We start from the raw sequence: 16,593 nt of genomic DNA on the forward strand, positions 1-16,593 counted from the left end.
AGGGGGCCCTGGTGTGGGAGGCAAGTCTTAGAATGAAGATCTTAGTAGACACAGCTGGTTGGGACATGTGTGTCCTGGCCTGTCCCAGGCCCTGAGCCCTTTAGTGAGTGTAGCTCCATACATTTTCAGATGATGACTTGGACCTGAAGTGCAGAGAGGGTAAGGTGCCGGGCCAGGGCCACAACAGCTGGCCTAAACTAGGCGTTGTGGTCTCCGTCACAACTGAGAGTCTCAAGGGAGCAACAGTTGGGACCCAGCTTCTCTCCAGGCCCCATGAATGGAATGAAAATATTCTTCCTGGGTTACCCCAGGAAGCTGTTCTCTCTGGAAAACTCTCTTCAGCTCTTAATAAAAATAATGGCATTTACAATACAATACTATTATTAATTAGCTTTACGGTAGTGCAGAAACTTTTCTAAAGCTCTTATATATTATTATTTCAGTCCTCACCACACTATGAGGTGGATACTAGTTAGTGTCTTCCCCACATTATACTGGAAGAAAGTGAGCCACAGAAAGATCAAGAAAACTGCCTGAGTCAGGAGGTTTTGAGCAACAGAAGCCAGATTCTGACAGGTCTTTGGGCTCCAGTGTCCTCACAGTCCATAAAGGGATGTTCCTGAAAAGGCCAGTGTAAGGTCTTGAGTGTAAGGTCTCCCACAGCACTTGCTGGGGAGAAGGCAGCCAGAACTTTCTTGGCTCCCCTAGAGAGGAGGCGAAGAGCCTGGGGCTGGGAGAGCCAGGGGCCGAACAGATCCCGACAGGAGTAGGGTGGCTAGCCGGGGTCCAAGGACCAGAGGGGCACTCCGGTGGCCCGGGAGAGGGAGGCTTTAGTCCCTTCATCCTACTGGCCTGGGGCTGTGAACCAAAGTCTGCTTTCTCAGGCTAGTCTCATTCGGCTGTGGCTCCTTTAGCCCCCCAACACCAAACCTCCTGTGCCCCCATTTCTACTCCAGGCCTGAGACAGTACCTGCCCCAACTCCACAAACTAGGGTCCTTGTAGGGGTAGGAATTGGGGCAGATGCCTTTCCCTCACCTTTGAATCTTACTGGGTCTGAATCCTGCTCTGGATGTGTGTGGGGTGGGGGATGGGAGTGTCATTCACCCCCACCCCAGGAGACCAACCCTCCTGATGGGGTTCTGCACACCTGACTGTCCCCTGTCCCACCATTCCTGGGCAGGGGCCAACCCTGCTCCCTGCACCCCAGTTCCTCAGGCCCCCCTCACCACTCTCTCAGGTGTCCGTGTCTGGGGACGGGCCGCTGACCCCCCCAGCCTCTTCTGGGCAGCCAGAAAGCTTGGGGATGGTCTCTGCAAGACCCCCGCCCCCATTTGTCCTTCTCCCCAGGTCCAGAGAGCCAAGTCACCGTTGCAGCAGCTCCTGTCACACCGCAGCCGCGCTGCCAGTGACAGCCTGGAGGCCGGTGGCCCTCCCCCGCAGGCCCCCCCACAGACAGGTCCACGTGCATCCCCAGACGTCTGAATCACTGCTGACGGCTTGGGACCTGGCGGTCGTGGGCTCCTGGGGAGTCACCGGGGAGGGGGGTTGGCGGCCACGTCGTCTCCGGGGGAACACCTGCAGACATAAATAGGCAGCCAGCGACGGCCGTGCTGCACAGTCCGCGCAGTGATCCGCACACTGTGCCCACCTGCGCCAGGATGCCGGACGCCATGCTCCCTGCCTGCTTCCTGGGCCTGCTGGCCTTCACCTCCGCCTGCTACTTCCAGAACTGCCCTCGGGGCGGCAAGAGGGCCCTGTCTGACTTGGAGCTGAGACAGGTATGAGCCTGGCGCATCTCAGGAGTGCCTGGAGGGGACAGAGGCCCTGGGCTGGCCAGCACTACCCTGCAGGGGCCGGGAAGGAGAGAAGTTGTGGAAGAGGCAGGCTCTAAGGGGAAGGGCCCAGCAGAAGAGAGGCTTGGCGTGGCTGGGCAAGGGTGGGTGGCCAGGCTGCCAGGCAGGCTAGGACAAGCTGGGGGACTTCTGGGACGCTATCCTCATCCAGGCAAGGGAGGAAGGCAAGCCGGTGTTTCCCCAGTAACCGGGCTTGGGGCGCATCAGGGAGAACTGGACAGTAAGGCCTCCTCTGTGCTGGTCCGAGCCTCGAAGCCACAACAGGCTGTGTCCTAGCCAGCATGGGAGGCCTCCCCGCTCCAGTCTTCACCTTCTCCTAGCCACAGCTCCCCTGGGCCCCACACAGAAGCTGGTCGTTGCTCTGAGCTCCTTGGGGTGAGGGTGCCACCTCCAGCAAGGAACTTCTGCTGGTAACCTAGCCCAGTTCTCCCCTACCCTGCATGTCCAGGCAATTCCCTTTTATGCCCTTTTCAGCAGAGCTGAGGGAAACCCCATCACCATGCTCAATCCCACCGAGGCCAGAGGTGGCTCAATTCTGAGCTGTTGAACCGACTGGAGTGGGTGGTGGGCAGCCCCCACAGACTGACCTTCCCTCTGCTTGGCACCTTTGGAAACCTGAGTCAGCGAGGTGCCCCATGCCCTTCCCTAGGGTCAGGCTTCTGCCACCCCCAGTTAGCGCTGGGCGGTGAGCTCAGGTCCAGGCCCACTGAGGCCCACCAGCTGGTAGAGCCTAGACGGGAAACGGGAGGAGGGGCCTGGAAGTGCTGTGGGCGGGGCAGGTGCTAGAGATCAAGTTTCAGCGACGGGAGCAGGGGAGGAAGGTCGGAGTTAGGGGCAGGGTGGGCGGCTGAGAGAGGGGCGCACACCAGTGATGGCCCCAGAGCTGAGAGGGAGGGTCTCTTCCGTGCAGCCCGGTGCGGAGGGGGCCCCCCTCAACGAAGAGGGAGGATGCTGAGGGCTGTCACTCAGAGCCAGTCCTCTGTCACCTGAAAACCCAGGGATTTTAGTGGACGTGCGCCCTTTCCCCCGCCCCCGCGCCCCCCCCCCCCCCCCCGCCCTCGCTCGGCCCTCGGTCACCTCCCCCCACCCCTGCCCTTCTCGTCAGTGTCTCCCCTGCGGCCCCGGGGGCAAAGGGCGCTGCTTCGGGCCCAGCATCTGCTGCGGCGACGAGCTGGGCTGCTTCGTGGGCACGGCCGAGGCGCTGCGCTGCCAGGAAGAGAACTACCTGCCGTCGCCTTGCCAGTCCGGCCACCAGCCATGCGGGAGCGGGGGCCGCTGCGCCGCCGCCGGCATCTGCTGCAACGATGGTGCGCGCGACCGGGACAGCCCCGGGGCGGACGGGGATCTGGGCAGGGGTGGCCCGTGGGGTTCCGGGCGGGCCTGGGCGATCTGGGTCCCGCCCGCCTCCCGCTCACCCTATGCCCCCTCCCCACCGCAGAGAGCTGCGTGACCGACCCCGAGTGCCGGGGGGGCTCCGGCTTCCACCGCCGTGCCCGTGCCAGCGACCGAAGCAATGCGACCGAGCTGGACGGGCCGACCGGCGCCTTGCTGCTGCGGCTGGTGCAGCTGGCGGGGGCGCCCGAGCCCGCGGAGCCCGCCCGGCCCGGCGTCTACTGAGCCGCTCGCTCACACTCTCCCCTCTCCCGTCACCCCGCAACCTGGAGAAATAAACCTTTTAAAACGCACCCGCGAGTGTCTGTCTCAGTGTTCGGGGGTGGGGAGGGGGCGCCGGCCCTTCTTCCTCCGCCGCCCCAGCCTCGGGGAAGCGATCTTGGCTTGGCTAAGTGCTAGGGGCAACTAGGGATAGGGCGACCTGGGGAGCGGGGGCGGGCAGGGCTGGGGCCAAGAGCGACCCTGCAGGGGCTGGGTGGACCCCCCAGCAGAGGGGTGGAAGGAAAGGTGAGGAGAGGGGAAGACGTTGAACAAGACAGCAAGAGAAGACAGAGAAAGGATGGAGAGAGAGACGTTGAGAGCTTCCGAGGGAAGAGTGAGAAAGCTAGAAGGGGACCGACGGGTGACCAGGGCTTCCTATGCCCCTTTACATTCCCGGACACTGAGGCACGGCTTCAGGGTCCCACCCAACTCCCCAGATTTCCAGTCTACTATTTCATCCAGGGCTGTGCGTTGTGTTTGTGTGTGTGTGTGTGTGTGAGAGAGAGAGAGAGAGAGAGAGAGAGTCTGGAGGCGGGAAGCAGCAAATCACCCCAGACCCAGCAGACAGAGGGCCAAATACTATCCCTCCAGGAAGAAGTTAAGCACTCGCCAAATCTCCCCCTTCAGCCAGAGTGAAGACGGAGCCCAGTGAAACCCTCGCTACATGACACCCCCCCCCCACCCCATCCACACAGCCACACAAACCACACACACTAACCCAAACACAGACCAGTGAACAACCAATAGGGGCATGCCTTGGGGTACTTGACCTCAGCTATGGGTAGAGACCCTGAATACACAATCAGAACCACAGACATACCCAGAGAAACACATATACAAACAGACTCACCGTGGGCAGGGACACACACACACACATACACGCTGTAGGACCTCCCACATGTACGTGCAGCTTCAGGACAGACATCCACTGGCATTCGGCCAATGCTATTCTGTGTCCCTCTGTCCTTCTTTGTCCCCTCTATTCCTTTATCCCCTTTGTGCCTCACCCACCTCTCTTCCCCGGTCCCCAGCTCCTTGGCCCTCTTTTGTTTCCTTCCTTGTCCCATGACACCCTCCCTTCCTCTTGCTCTGTTCCATCTGTTCTCTACATCCTGTCCTTGGGATTTCTTGCTCCAGGCCTTGGGGCAAAAAAAAAAAAAAAAAAAAAAAAAAAAGGCTTCTTCTCCTCTGGAATCCTCCACTGACTTAGAGGCCAGGAGGGAGGGCAGGCAGAGAGAAGACCCTCTGAGCCCTGATCCACACCCTGCTTTAGGGCAGAGTGTCATGACTCAGCCTCACCAGCTTCCTGGTGCTCAGCGGAAGTCAGGCTCTTACCTGGTTTTAGAGCTCTTCCGTTTGCCATCACTCCTGACCTGGCTCAGTGCTCAGAGGGATTAAGTATAAACAGAGGGCAGGAGCCCTGTGGGCTTCTATCCCTGCCATAGACTCCCACCTCTGCCCTGGTGTGGCCCATCAGAGCCAGTCCCCAGGTCTTGTAGGACTGGGACAGGCCAGATCTCATAGGAACTTAGTAACCCTTCAGGACACAGGGAGGTATCGCCCTCGCCCCGCAAGGACGACAAGAACCCTGGTTCGGATGCATCTTCTCTCTCTTTATTTCCGCAAGTCTACACACTTATATACACTTACATGACCAATCAGCGAGCAGGGTATAGGAGGGAGCGAATCAGGCGGTGCACCTAAACAAACAACTTCGCTAGCAACCAATACTGTTTACTTCCTCTTTGGGTGTTCCTCTTAGTCTCACAAGGCAATCCTAACCTGGCAACTAGCCAGGCGCCATCTTTTAATGGCGGAGGCCGCCCTGGCCAGGGGCCTGCCTCTGACAGGAGGTAGACAGAGGCAGCTGGTTTAAATAAAAATAGATAATATACCTAAAGGAAAACCTGAAACTCTAAAGCATCTTGAAGAAACTATGAGAGAAATCATTAATGACCTTGACCTATGCAAAGGTTTCTTAGTTCTGACATCAAAAGGAGAATCCGTAATAGAAGAAATTTGAGGCGCCTGGGTGGCTCAGTTTTTAAGTGTCTCTGCCTTCAGCTCAGGTCATGATCTCAGGGTCCTGGGATGGAGCCCCCTATCGGTCTCCCTACTCAGAGAGCTTCTGCCTGCTCCTCCCTCTCCCACTCCCTCTGTTCGTGTTCCCTCTCTTGCTGTCTCTCTCTCAAATAAATAAATAAGTAAAATCTTAAAGAAAGAAAGAAGATAGGTTTGGAATTCACCAAAATTAAGAACTTCTGCTCGTTGAAAGAATGAAGAAGCAAACCACAGACTGGAAGGAAAGATTTACAACTCACAAAGCGTATCAAGGATTGATGTCCAGAATGCCTAAAGATCTCTCAAAACTCCATACTAAGAAAACAACTCAACTTTTGTATTTTGTTATTTTTTTTTTTTAAGAAAGCTGAAATTGCTGCCCTTCCAAATTGTACTGCAGGTCCTCGCTAATACGGTGTGACGGAAAATCAACCGTCGTGATACATGTTCAATGATGAAGTTGATAATGATAGTTTTCAGACTGGGACTGCCTGGCCGGCTCAGTCAGTGGAACACGTGACTCTTTAACTCCAGGTCTCGAGTTCAAGCCCCCTGTTGGGCTTAGAGTTTACACTCCAAAAACAAACCAAACAACAACCATTGCTTTCAGACTGAAACACTTCTGTCCTAAAGCTTCACACAGCTGTTGTTTTAGAAATTAGTATTATTTGCATAATCCATATGTCCTAATTTACAACATATTTAACAAAGTAAATTTCCGGCATCTTTTCATATCAAAACATTTACCTTTACCACAGTCTTTTTGTTTGGTAGCTTTTGCTATATGAGAAATTTAAAATGTATGAAAAAGTAGACCCAACAGGCAAAAGTCCCTCAGGTCCACCCGCTTCAGGACAATTACCTTCAACAATAATCAGCCATGTGGTTGCCTGTTTCAGCTCTACCCCATCCTTGCCTCTCACTCTCCCACCCCCGAATTATCTTGATGCCAATCCCACCTGGCATAACCATTTCTTTTCTTTTTTTTTTTAAAGATTTATTTATTTGACAGAGAGAAATCACAAGTAGATGGAGAGGCAGGCAGAGAGAGAGAGAGAGAGAGGGAAGCAAGCTCCCTGCCGAGCAGAGAGCCTGACTCGGGACTTGATCCCAGGACCCTGAGATCATGACCTGAGCCAAAGGCAGCGGCCCAACCCACTGAGCCACCCAGGCGCCCAAGGCATAACCATTTCATCTGTGAACATTCCAGTGTGGATCTCAAAAGATTTCTTCTTCTTCTTAAAGATTTTTTTATTCACTTATTTAACGGAGAGAGAGAGAGAGAGAGAGAGAGTACAGCAGGGGGAGCAGAAGGCAGAGGGAGAGGGAGAAGCAGGCTTTCCGCTGAGCAAGAAGCCCAATTCGGGCCTTCCCAGGACCCCCAGGGATCACGACCTGAGCTGAAGGCAGATGCTTAACAAGTGAGCCACCCAGGCGCCCCTCAAAAAGATTTCTTCTTAAAAACGTGACCACACATAGCAGCATTATTTACAATAGCCAAATTTTGGAAGCAGCCCAAATGTCCACCTACTGATGAATGGATAAAGAAGATGTGGTATGTATACACAGAGCAATATTATTCAGCCATAAAAAAAGAATGAAATCTTGCCATTTGCGACAACGTGGATGGAGCTAGAGAGTATAATGCTAAGCGAAATAAATCAGAGAAAGACAAATACTGTATGATTTCACTCATTTGTGGAATTTAAGAAACAAAACAAAGGAAACAAGGAGACAAACCAAAAAACAGACCTCCCCCAAAAGATTTTACTTATTTATTTGACGAATAGAGATCACAAGTAGGCAGAGAGGCAGGCAGAGAGAGAGGAGGAAGCAGAGTCCCTGCGGAGCAGAGAGCCCGATGCGGGGCTGGATCCCAAGACCCTGGGATCATGACCTGAGCTGAAAGCAGAGGCTTTAACCCACTGAGCCACCCGGGCACCTGAGAAACAGACTCTCAACCATAGAGAGCCTGATTGGGGGCTTGATCCCAGGACCCTGAGACCATGACCTGAGCCGAAGACAGCGGCTTAACCCACTGAGCCACCCAGGCACCACATAAATTAATTTTAATGTTATAATACTATATTAAAATTTTATATGTGATAATTTAATAATACAATAATTAGGGGGTGCCTGGGTGGCTCAGTGGGTTAGGCCGCTGCCTTCTGCTCAGGTCATGATTGCAGGGTCCTGGGATGGAGCCCCGCATCGGGCTTTCTGCTCAGCCGGGAGCCTGCTTCCTTCTCTCTCTCTGTCTGCCTGTCTCTCTGCCTGCTTGTGATCTCTCTCTGTCAAATAAGTAAATGAAATCTTTAAAAAAATAATACAATAATTAATTTTAAAAAAACAACAACAAAACCCATGACCACAGACTGTTGTCACATACACAAGCTGCAAACTGAAACTCAACAATATATTTGTACCATCAAGTATTCAGGGACTATTCAAATTTCCCCAAGTGTTCCATGAGTGCACTCTTTGCAATTCATGGATATCTGAGTCTGTCTATTTCTTGTGGCACAAAAAAGAATTTTTTGTTTTATTTATTTATTTATTTTAAAATTAACACACTTTTTTTTTTTTTTTTTGGAACAGAGAGATAGGGAGAGAGGGAACACAAGCAGGGAAGTGGCAGAGGGAGAGGGAGAAGCAGGCTCCTGGCTGAGCAGGAAGCGAGCCTCAATCCCAGGACCCTGGGATCATGACCTGAACCGAAGCAGGCACTTAACTGCTTAGCTGACTGAGCCACCCAGGAGTCCCAAAAGAGAATTAAAAAAAAATTTTTAAACATTGTATTTATTTATTTGAGAGAGAAACAGATGTAGAGAAAAGAGTTGGAACAGGGAGGAGAGGGAGAAACAGGCTCACCCCAAGGAGGAATCAGTCCCAGCACCTTGGGATCATAATTCGAGTGGAAGGCAGATGCCTAACCGACTGAGTCACCCAGGCACCCCTAAGAATTTTTTTTTTAAAAGATTTTATTTATTTATCAGAGAGAGAGAAGGGGAGAGAGCAAGCACAGGCAGACAGAATGGCAGGCAGAGGCAGAGGGAGAAGCAGGCTCCCTGCCAAGCAAGGAGCCCGATGTGGGACTCGATCCCAGAACGCTGGGATCATGACCTGAGCCGAAGGCAGCTGCCCAACCAACTGAGCCACTCAGGCGTCCCTAAGAATTTTTTTTTAAAGAAGCCCTACTCCGAACATGCAACTTGAACTAAACACATGACCCCAAGGTCAAGATTCTCATGCTCCATTGACTGAGCCAGCCAGGTGCCGCACAAAAGAGAGTATTGATCCTCGTTGCCCTTTTTCTCAACTTTTTGTTTGCCTGAACTTGTTGTAGGGAATGGGTTCCAATCTCTCGTTATTATATTTGCTCTGCTATGTTGTGTGCGTGTCACCTAGCATAGGCTTGTCTGTTTAGTCACATATTAAAGTAATATTACTTTTTACTTTCCTTTTCTCTATCTTACTGCTAAGACTAATTACTTGTTTTTGGAAATCGTACGTAGGTGGGCATATTCTCTAGGAATTTCATTTCCAAGTAGTAAAAGGACAAAGAACAAAGCTACACAAAGTGGGAGCTGGGAACCACTGCCCTGGACAAGCCCCCAAGCACTTGGGAGGTTTGAAGGAGTCATTCAACAAGGACCAAAGGCTGTGGGACTGAGAAAACAAGAAGAAGGAAGAATGGTAACGAGCTTGCTTCTGTAGCCTTCTGGCCACCAGGCCCAGCTTGATGCTACCTCGGGGACATACCCAGGAAAATACATGTCAATCTGACCCTGTGTTTTGTGGCCCGAAAACACTGTTCACCTTTGGATTCTAGGGAAAGAGTGGGACAGTGAAGTGGGTGCCTGAGTGGGTGAGGGGACCCGAATTCTCTCCTAGGGTGGGGACAGCTGGGCTGGCACCCCAAGGTACTCAGGGGAGAGAAAGAGGTGGCGGGGGAGATCCCAGAGTTCCTGCTAAGGCAGAAGGGGACATTCCAGCTTGGCAAAGCACAGATCTGTCACTCTGTAGTATACATTCAAATGAATAAATAAAAATATTTGTTTTTTATCTTTTTATTATCTTATTTCTTTAAAAAGATTTTATTTATTTATTTGACAGACAGAGATCACAAGGAGGCAGAGAGGCAGGCAGAGGGAGAGGAGGAAGCAAGCTCCCTGCTGAGCAGAGAGCCCAATGCAGGGCTCAATCCCAGGAACCTGAGATCATGACCTGAGCCAAAGATAGAGGCTTTAACCCACTGAGCCACCCAGGCACCCCACTTTTTTTTTATTATTTTTAAAAAGATATTATTTATTTGTCAGAGAGAGAGAGTGAGGACAAGCAGGGGGAACAGCAGGCAGAGGGAGAAGCAGGCTTCCCACTGAGCAAGGAGCCCAATGTGGGCCTTGATCCCAGGATCCTGGGATCATGACCTGAGCCAAAGGCAGACACTTAACAGACTGAGCCACCAAGGCACCCCTAAATAAAAATCTTAAAAAAAAAAAAAAAAAAAAAGGAACCTTGGTCTATATGGTGAAATATTACTCAGCCATGAAAAAGGGTGGGCGAGAGTTTGCCATTTGTGACAACACAGATGGACCAACACAGAGGGTGTTAAGCTAAATGAAATAAGTCAGACAGAAAAAGATAAACTACATGTGGTTTCACTAATATGTGAGATCTAAGAACAAATCAATAAATTCAAAGCAAAAAAAAAAAAAAAAAAAAAGCAAAGGAAAAAAAAGAAAAAACTGTAGTCCAGATTGCTATAGGCCACAGGGGTTTTCAAAAGTCTCATCTCAGAGACTCCTGGCTGGCTCAGTCCTTGGAGCATGAGACTTGATTTCGGGTTCATGAGTTTGAGCTCCACATTGGATATATGGATTACTTTAGAAGAACGAAATGATAAGCACTTAAAAAAAAAAAAACAACAACTCCAAAAGCCTCATCTCTATTCTCTCCATACATTTCAGCAGTATGATATTTTTTTCCTTTTCCAAAACTTTAATTTGCATATTATATACATATAAAAAGTCAAATCACGAGCATGCTGGGTTATATTTTCCACAAATGAACACTCCTGTTTCACCAGCTGGCCGGCCAGGAAGCAGGATATGACTGCACCACTGAGCTGCTCTTGGACCCCCTTCAGTTACCACCCTACTCAAGACTTCTTAGCACCATAGCTTAGTTTTCCCTGTTTTGGTAATTTATTTAAAGAAAATCTTACAGTCCTCTTCAGCACATTTTTTCTCTCTCCACATACTGCCATGGGGCAGTGCTCTGCGGCCTCCAGTGTGAGAGAAAGCCATAGAAATTATCTTTTTTCTCACACGAGAGTGATCTGTTCCTGTTTTACTAGGCCTGGGAGTGTGGTCTGCACCTTCTGAAACTGCTTGCCCAGTGGCATGGGTAAGTAAAGGGCAGCATGCTTTGTGGTCATTTCTGTGGCGGTGGGCTCTCCGGAACTCCTGTCCTGCAGGGTCCCGAGTCCTGCCCAGTTCCTCCACTGCAGAGGAAGGAGCTGGCCACAGCTGGGTGCACCGCGGCCTGGCACCTCTGAGTCCCGGCGGCCTCCTGTGGCCTGGAGTCCCTCTCCTTGGAAACCCAGCCTCCGGAGCCCCAAACCCAGCCCTCAGGTGGGGCTCAAGCCTCACTCCAAACGTAGGGAAGTCATTCACCTGTCCCTGGGGCTCCTTCCTCTTCCTCTTGTTCCTTGTCCGGCCCAACTCGCCCTATCCTTTCGGTTCTTTGAAAGTTCCTCTTAATCCACCTGCTGTAGATTCCCAGCTCTGTTTGGAGCGGGAAGCTGGGGTCTATTACCCTCTCCCTCGAAGCGGGTCCTGCTGTCCTCCCCTCCCTCACCCCCCGCTGCGGGATTGCGGGGCTGGAAAAGTGCGCTCAGACGCCCAGAGCCAGAGACGCCGGCTTCCTCCAGGCGCGACCGTCGGGGCTCCCCCAGTACCCTCCCTCCCATTCCGACACCAAGACGCCAGTCGAGTTAGAGGGGGGAAACTGCTTTATTTTATTTCATGATTTCTCGTGGTGTTGCACCACCGTCGGGGCCATCCGGCTCAGCGCTGGGAAAAGGCGGCCTCGGGGTCGCAGGCGGGGTCGGCGCGGCAGCCGTCTGGAAGGAGAGGCGCCGAGTCAGGGCCCGTCCCGCTGGCTCCCATCCCCGGGTCCTCGGTCCCCGGCCCCCTCCAGGTCCCCGGTCCCCGGTGCCGGCCCCTGCCGGGTCTCCGCTCCCCGGCCCCGGCCCGCGCTCACCCGGGCTGCAGCAGATGCCGGCGGCGGCGCAGCGGCCCCCGCTCCCGCACGGCTGGTGGCCCGACTGGCAGGGCGACGGCAGGTAGTTCTCCTCCTGGCAGCGCAGCGCCTCGTTGGTGCCCACGAAGCAGCCCAGCTCGTCGCCGCAGCAGATGCTGGGCCCGAAGCAGCGCCCTTTGCCCCCAGGGCCGCAAGGGAGACACTGGCGGGAGGGCAGGGGCAGATGAGCGAGGGCTGAGCGAGGTCGGGGGCCGCGGTCGCGGGAAGGGGACGCGGGTCCCCTAAAGTCCCCCGACCCCGGGGCGGGCAGGGGCGGCGAGACGCGGCCCGGGCTCACCTGGCGCACATCGAGGTCCAGCGCAGCCCTCTTGCCGCCCAGGGGGCAGTTCTGGATGTAGCAGGCGGAGGTCAGGGCGAGGAGGCCCAGCAGGCAGCAGGCGAGGCTGGGGCCAGCCATGGTGCGGGTGCGCTGGGTCGGGGGCGGCTGCTGCGGCGGTGCCTGCGGGACCCGCCTTTTAATGGCCCTGGCCGCGCGGGCGGAGCGCTGGCTAAGAGGGCCGCCGCATGGCTGGTCACAGCTGGTCGCTGCGGGTCAGACCCTGGGCGCCCGGCGCGCCCCCTTATTTGCAGGGGCCTGGCCAGGTCACCGTCACCACAGCGGCTGATGGACTGGGGGCAGGGGAGGTAGAAGACAAGGCCGTGCGGGGGCGGGTGGCCTGGGCCAGGGAGCATGAAGGTCTGCAGCCCAACCAGAACTATGTAGCTGGCTTCCCAGTATGGTGGGGGAAGGATTACAGAGCAGACACTTGGACCCCTCCAGGCCAGAGGAGGGTGGGCAGGACTCCCCATCTCTCCTTCTTGGCTGGTTGCGCAGCAGTCTTGTCTCTTTTGTTAGGGAGCTTCCTCCGCTCGAACCCCAATTTCCTGGGACCCACCTTCCACCCTCATACCCACACCTACACCCCTGCACCTGGAACTGGAATAGGGAAAGATCTTTATTTTCTTTAACCTGTAACTGAAATGTAACCTTTTGCTTCAAATATGGGGTGGTCAACTAGCCACCGTGGAATTTGCAACCCTTGTGGCTTTGTCACACATCAAATGACAGCTATTCTCCCATCACATCACAGCTATGGCAAGTGTCTCTAAATGTTGTTAGACTCATCCCTTTGACATTATGGCAGTTAATGATAGTTAATTCCCAGCTCTGCCACCAGATCTTAGCTAATGTTTTATTTAAGACTTTATTTATTTGACACACAGAGAGAGCGAGAGAGGGAACACAAGCAGGGGGAGTGGGAGAGGGAGAAGCAGGCTCCCCGCCTGAGCAGTGAGCCCGATGCCGGACTTGATCCCAAGCGCCTGGGATCATGATCTGTACCCAAGGCAGAAACTTAACCATCTGAGCCACCCAGGTGCCCTTGTATCTAAGGTTTTAAGTAAAGAAGCATATTTAAATATATCACAGATTTGTTTTAACATTTTTATTCCTGAATATAAATACACTTAGTTTCTTTTGTAATTTTTTAAAAAAGATTTTATTTATTTATTTGACAGACAGAGATCACAAGGAGGCAGAGAGGCAGGCAGAGAGTGAGGGGGAAGCAGGCTCCCTGCTGAGCAGAAAGCTCGACTTGGGGCTCGATTCCAGGACCCTGAGATCATGACCTGAGCTGAAGGCAGAGGCTTAACCCACTGAGCCACCCAGGTGCCCCTCTTTTGTAATTTTAAAAAAGATTTTATTTATTTATTTGACAGAGAGATCACAAGTAGGCAGAGAGGCAGGCAGAGAGAGAGGGGGAAGCAGTGTCCCTGCTGAGCAGAGAGCCCGATGTGGGGCTTTATCTAGGACCCTGAGATGACCTGAGCTGAAGGCAGAGGCTTAACCCACTGAGCCACGCAGGTGCCCCTCTTTTGTAATTTGTTAAAAAAGATTTTATTTTTTTCCTTTCAGAGAGAGCGAGAGCGAGCTTGCATAAGCAGGGGGAGTGGCAGGCAGAGGGAGAAGCAGAGCCTGAAACTTTGATGCTCCATCCAGAACCCTGAGATCCTGACCTAAGCAGAATGCAAACCTTAACCAACTGAGCCACCCAGGCACCCCGCATCTTTAATGTATCTTTAAATGAATATAATTACAAATAAAAGAAAGAGTGCCTCCGTGGAGGGGATGTTAGTCAATGTCATGAAGAGGGAGAAGCTCAGCACCCATCGTCCTTCAAGAAGGGACCCGCCGGTGGCTCAGTTCCACTCTTGGTTTCTCCTCAGGTCATGATCTCAGGGTCATGAGTTTGAGCCTCACATTGGATGTAGAGATTACTTAAATAAATAAATAAATCCTTTAAAAAAAAAAAAAGGAGAGGGGACTTACCCCCAGTAGGAAGACTTTGGCTGGCAACCAGCCAGGGTCTTCCTCAGTGGCAGAGAGTAGCCTGGCCCAAGATCACACCCTTCCCAGGTGGCTGACCTCCAATACCGATCTGGCCCCACAGCGGGCAACTGTGAAGGACTGTTTCAGCTCTGAGCTCCGCAGAGGCCAATTGAGGCCCCCATGGAAGTTTTCCCTCTCCCCAATTCTGTATCCACCCCTTCCCTTCCACAGCTGTGAGTCCCCAGGGCCCTTGGTAATAACAACTCCTGCAGGTTAAACCCCATCTCCAAGGGCTCCCCAGGGGTGGGGGGAGCCCACCTTGCAATAGCACAGAAGAAAGGAGGCCAGTGTCAGAAGGAACAGACTCAGTGCAGCCAGGCCCTAGATGTTGCCCTTGGGAAAGAGAAGACTGGCATGGCCCCAGCCACTGTAGCCCTCTTGTCGACCCTCCTCCAGGAGGATGCTGTGGCTGCTGGGGCTGGACAGGTCACAGGGCCTGGCTGACCCTGAGTCACTCATGTGAGCTGCCTAGCACGGAGGGGCTGCTCAGGCTGACCTGATTACCCGTCAGAGAGTCGTCTTATTTCTCACGCAAATCAGCTCATTGGCATTGCTGGACTAGAAGGCCAAGGCCTTGACCCTAGAGGCAGCCACAGAAAGGCCTCCTTCCTATCCTTGGGACACCCTGACCTCACCCAAGTTAATACATGCACATAAAATTTCCTTAGCATAATGGACCCTGCAGGGCTGGCGCTCTGACAGCTGTTCGAGAATTGCTTATCTTAAGATGCACAGGGTCCGGGGACAGATGCTTGAGATGTCAGTGAACCAGACAGACACAAGACCCTGCTCACAACAGCTTATATTCTAGTAGAGTGTGGGGAGGCATCAAACAGTAAACCTAGCTCAGTAGGTTAGGAGGTAGTCAGGGCAATGGAGAAAAGCAGAGACATGTTGTAATTTTTTTCTAAGGGTGCTCAGTGCAGGCCTCTGGTAAAGGGGACAGCCGATGCTTGAAGGACCTAGGAAAGAGACAAGATGGATATCTGAAAGGCAGACTTGTTTTCTGCTGCTACATAACAAATCACCACAAGTTTGGCAGCTTAAAACAGCACCCACTTACTACTCCACAGTTTCTGTGGGTCTGGCCACAGCTGAGATGGGTCCTCTACTCACAATCTCAATAGCGGTCAGGTACAGATGTCAGCCAGACTGAATTCCATCCAGTAGCCTGGGAGATTGTTGGCAGAATTCAATCCCTTGCAGCAGTAGAACTCATGGCTGGCTTCTTCAAGGCCAGCACCAGAGGGAGAAAGACACTTTGGGGCTTCAAGTATCTGAGTAGATGGAAGCCTCTTTTAAAGGGTCACCTGATTATGCCAGGCCCACCTGGACCAACATTTTTGTTATTGTTCTTTTTCTTTCTTTTTTTAAAATTAACATATAATGTATTATTTGCTCCAGGTGTACAGGTCTGTGAATCGTCAGGCTTACACACTTCACAGCACTCACCATAGCACACACCCTCCCCAATATCCATAACCCAACCACCTTCTCTATACCCCTCTCCTCCTGGCAACCCTCAGTTTGTTTTGTGAGATTAAGATTCTCTTATGGTTTGTCTCCCTCCTGATCCCCTCTTGTTTCATTTTTTTCTTTCCCTCCCCCCCGAGCCCCCCACTTTGCTTCTCAAATTCCTCATATCAGGGAGATCATATAATTGTCTTTCTCTGATTGACTTATTTCGCTCAGCATAATACCCTCTAGTTCCATCCACTTCATTGCAAATGGCAAGATTTCATTTCTTTTGGTGGCCGCATAGTATTCCTATATCTATCTATCTATCTATCTATCTATCTATATCTATATATATATCACATCTTCTTTATTCATTCATCTGTTGATGGACATCTAGGTTCTTTCCATAGTTTGGCTGTTGTGGACATTGCTGCTATAAACATTTGGGTGCACATGCCCCTTCGGATTCACTACATTTGTATCTTTGGGTAAATGCCCAGTAGTGCGATTGCTGGGTCATAGGGTAATTCTATTTTCAACTTTTTGAGGAACCTCCATGCTGTTTTCCAGAGTGGCTGCACCAGCTTGCATTCCTTCCAACAGTGTAGGAGGGTTCCCCTTTCTCCGCATCCTTGCCAGCAACTGTTGTTTCCTGACTTGTTAATTTTAGTCATTCTGATTGGTGTGAGGTGGTATCTCATTTTGGTTTTGATTTGTATTTCCCTGATGCCAAGTGATGTGGAGCACTTTTTCATGTGTCTGTTGGTCATCTGGATATATTCTTTGCAGAAATGTCTGTTCATGTCCTCTGCTCATTTCTTGATTGGATTATTTGTTCTTTGGGTGTTGAGTTTGATAAGTTCTTTATAGAT

At 52.2% G+C, this 16,593-nt stretch overlaps 2 protein-coding genes and 1 pseudogene across 2 annotated transcripts; 2 read left to right on the plus strand and 1 right to left on the minus strand.

Moving 5' to 3' along the window:
* The first annotated feature begins 490 nt into the window (after positions 1-490).
* On the plus strand, positions 491-3,527 carry LOC132022682 (vasopressin-neurophysin 2-copeptin). The gene is made up of 3 exons (XM_059407922.1): positions 491-1,779; positions 2,960-3,161; positions 3,293-3,527. Exons 1-3 carry the CDS (start codon positions 1,660-1,662, stop codon positions 3,469-3,471), a joined length of 501 nt encoding a protein of 166 aa, XP_059263905.1. The 5' UTR covers positions 491-1,659; the 3' UTR covers positions 3,472-3,527.
* Positions 3,528-11,589: 8,062 nt separating this feature from the next.
* LOC132022683 (oxytocin-neurophysin 1) lies at positions 11,590-12,589 on the minus strand. The gene is made up of 3 exons (XM_059407923.1): positions 12,173-12,589; positions 11,836-12,037; positions 11,590-11,695 (listed from the first exon to the last, which is right to left on the minus strand). Exons 1-3 carry the CDS (start codon positions 12,290-12,292, stop codon positions 11,640-11,642), a joined length of 378 nt encoding a protein of 125 aa, XP_059263906.1. The 5' UTR covers positions 12,293-12,589; the 3' UTR covers positions 11,590-11,639.
* The window catches only part of LOC132022410 (histo-blood group ABO system transferase 2-like), a 39,293-nt pseudogene continuing 34,990 nt past the window's right edge, over positions 12,291-16,593 (plus strand).

Source organism: Mustela nigripes, chromosome 7 (genome assembly GCF_022355385.1).
Source record: "Mustela nigripes isolate SB6536 chromosome 7, MUSNIG.SB6536, whole genome shotgun sequence".
Lineage (NCBI taxonomy): Eukaryota > Metazoa > Chordata > Mammalia > Carnivora > Mustelidae > Mustela > Mustela nigripes.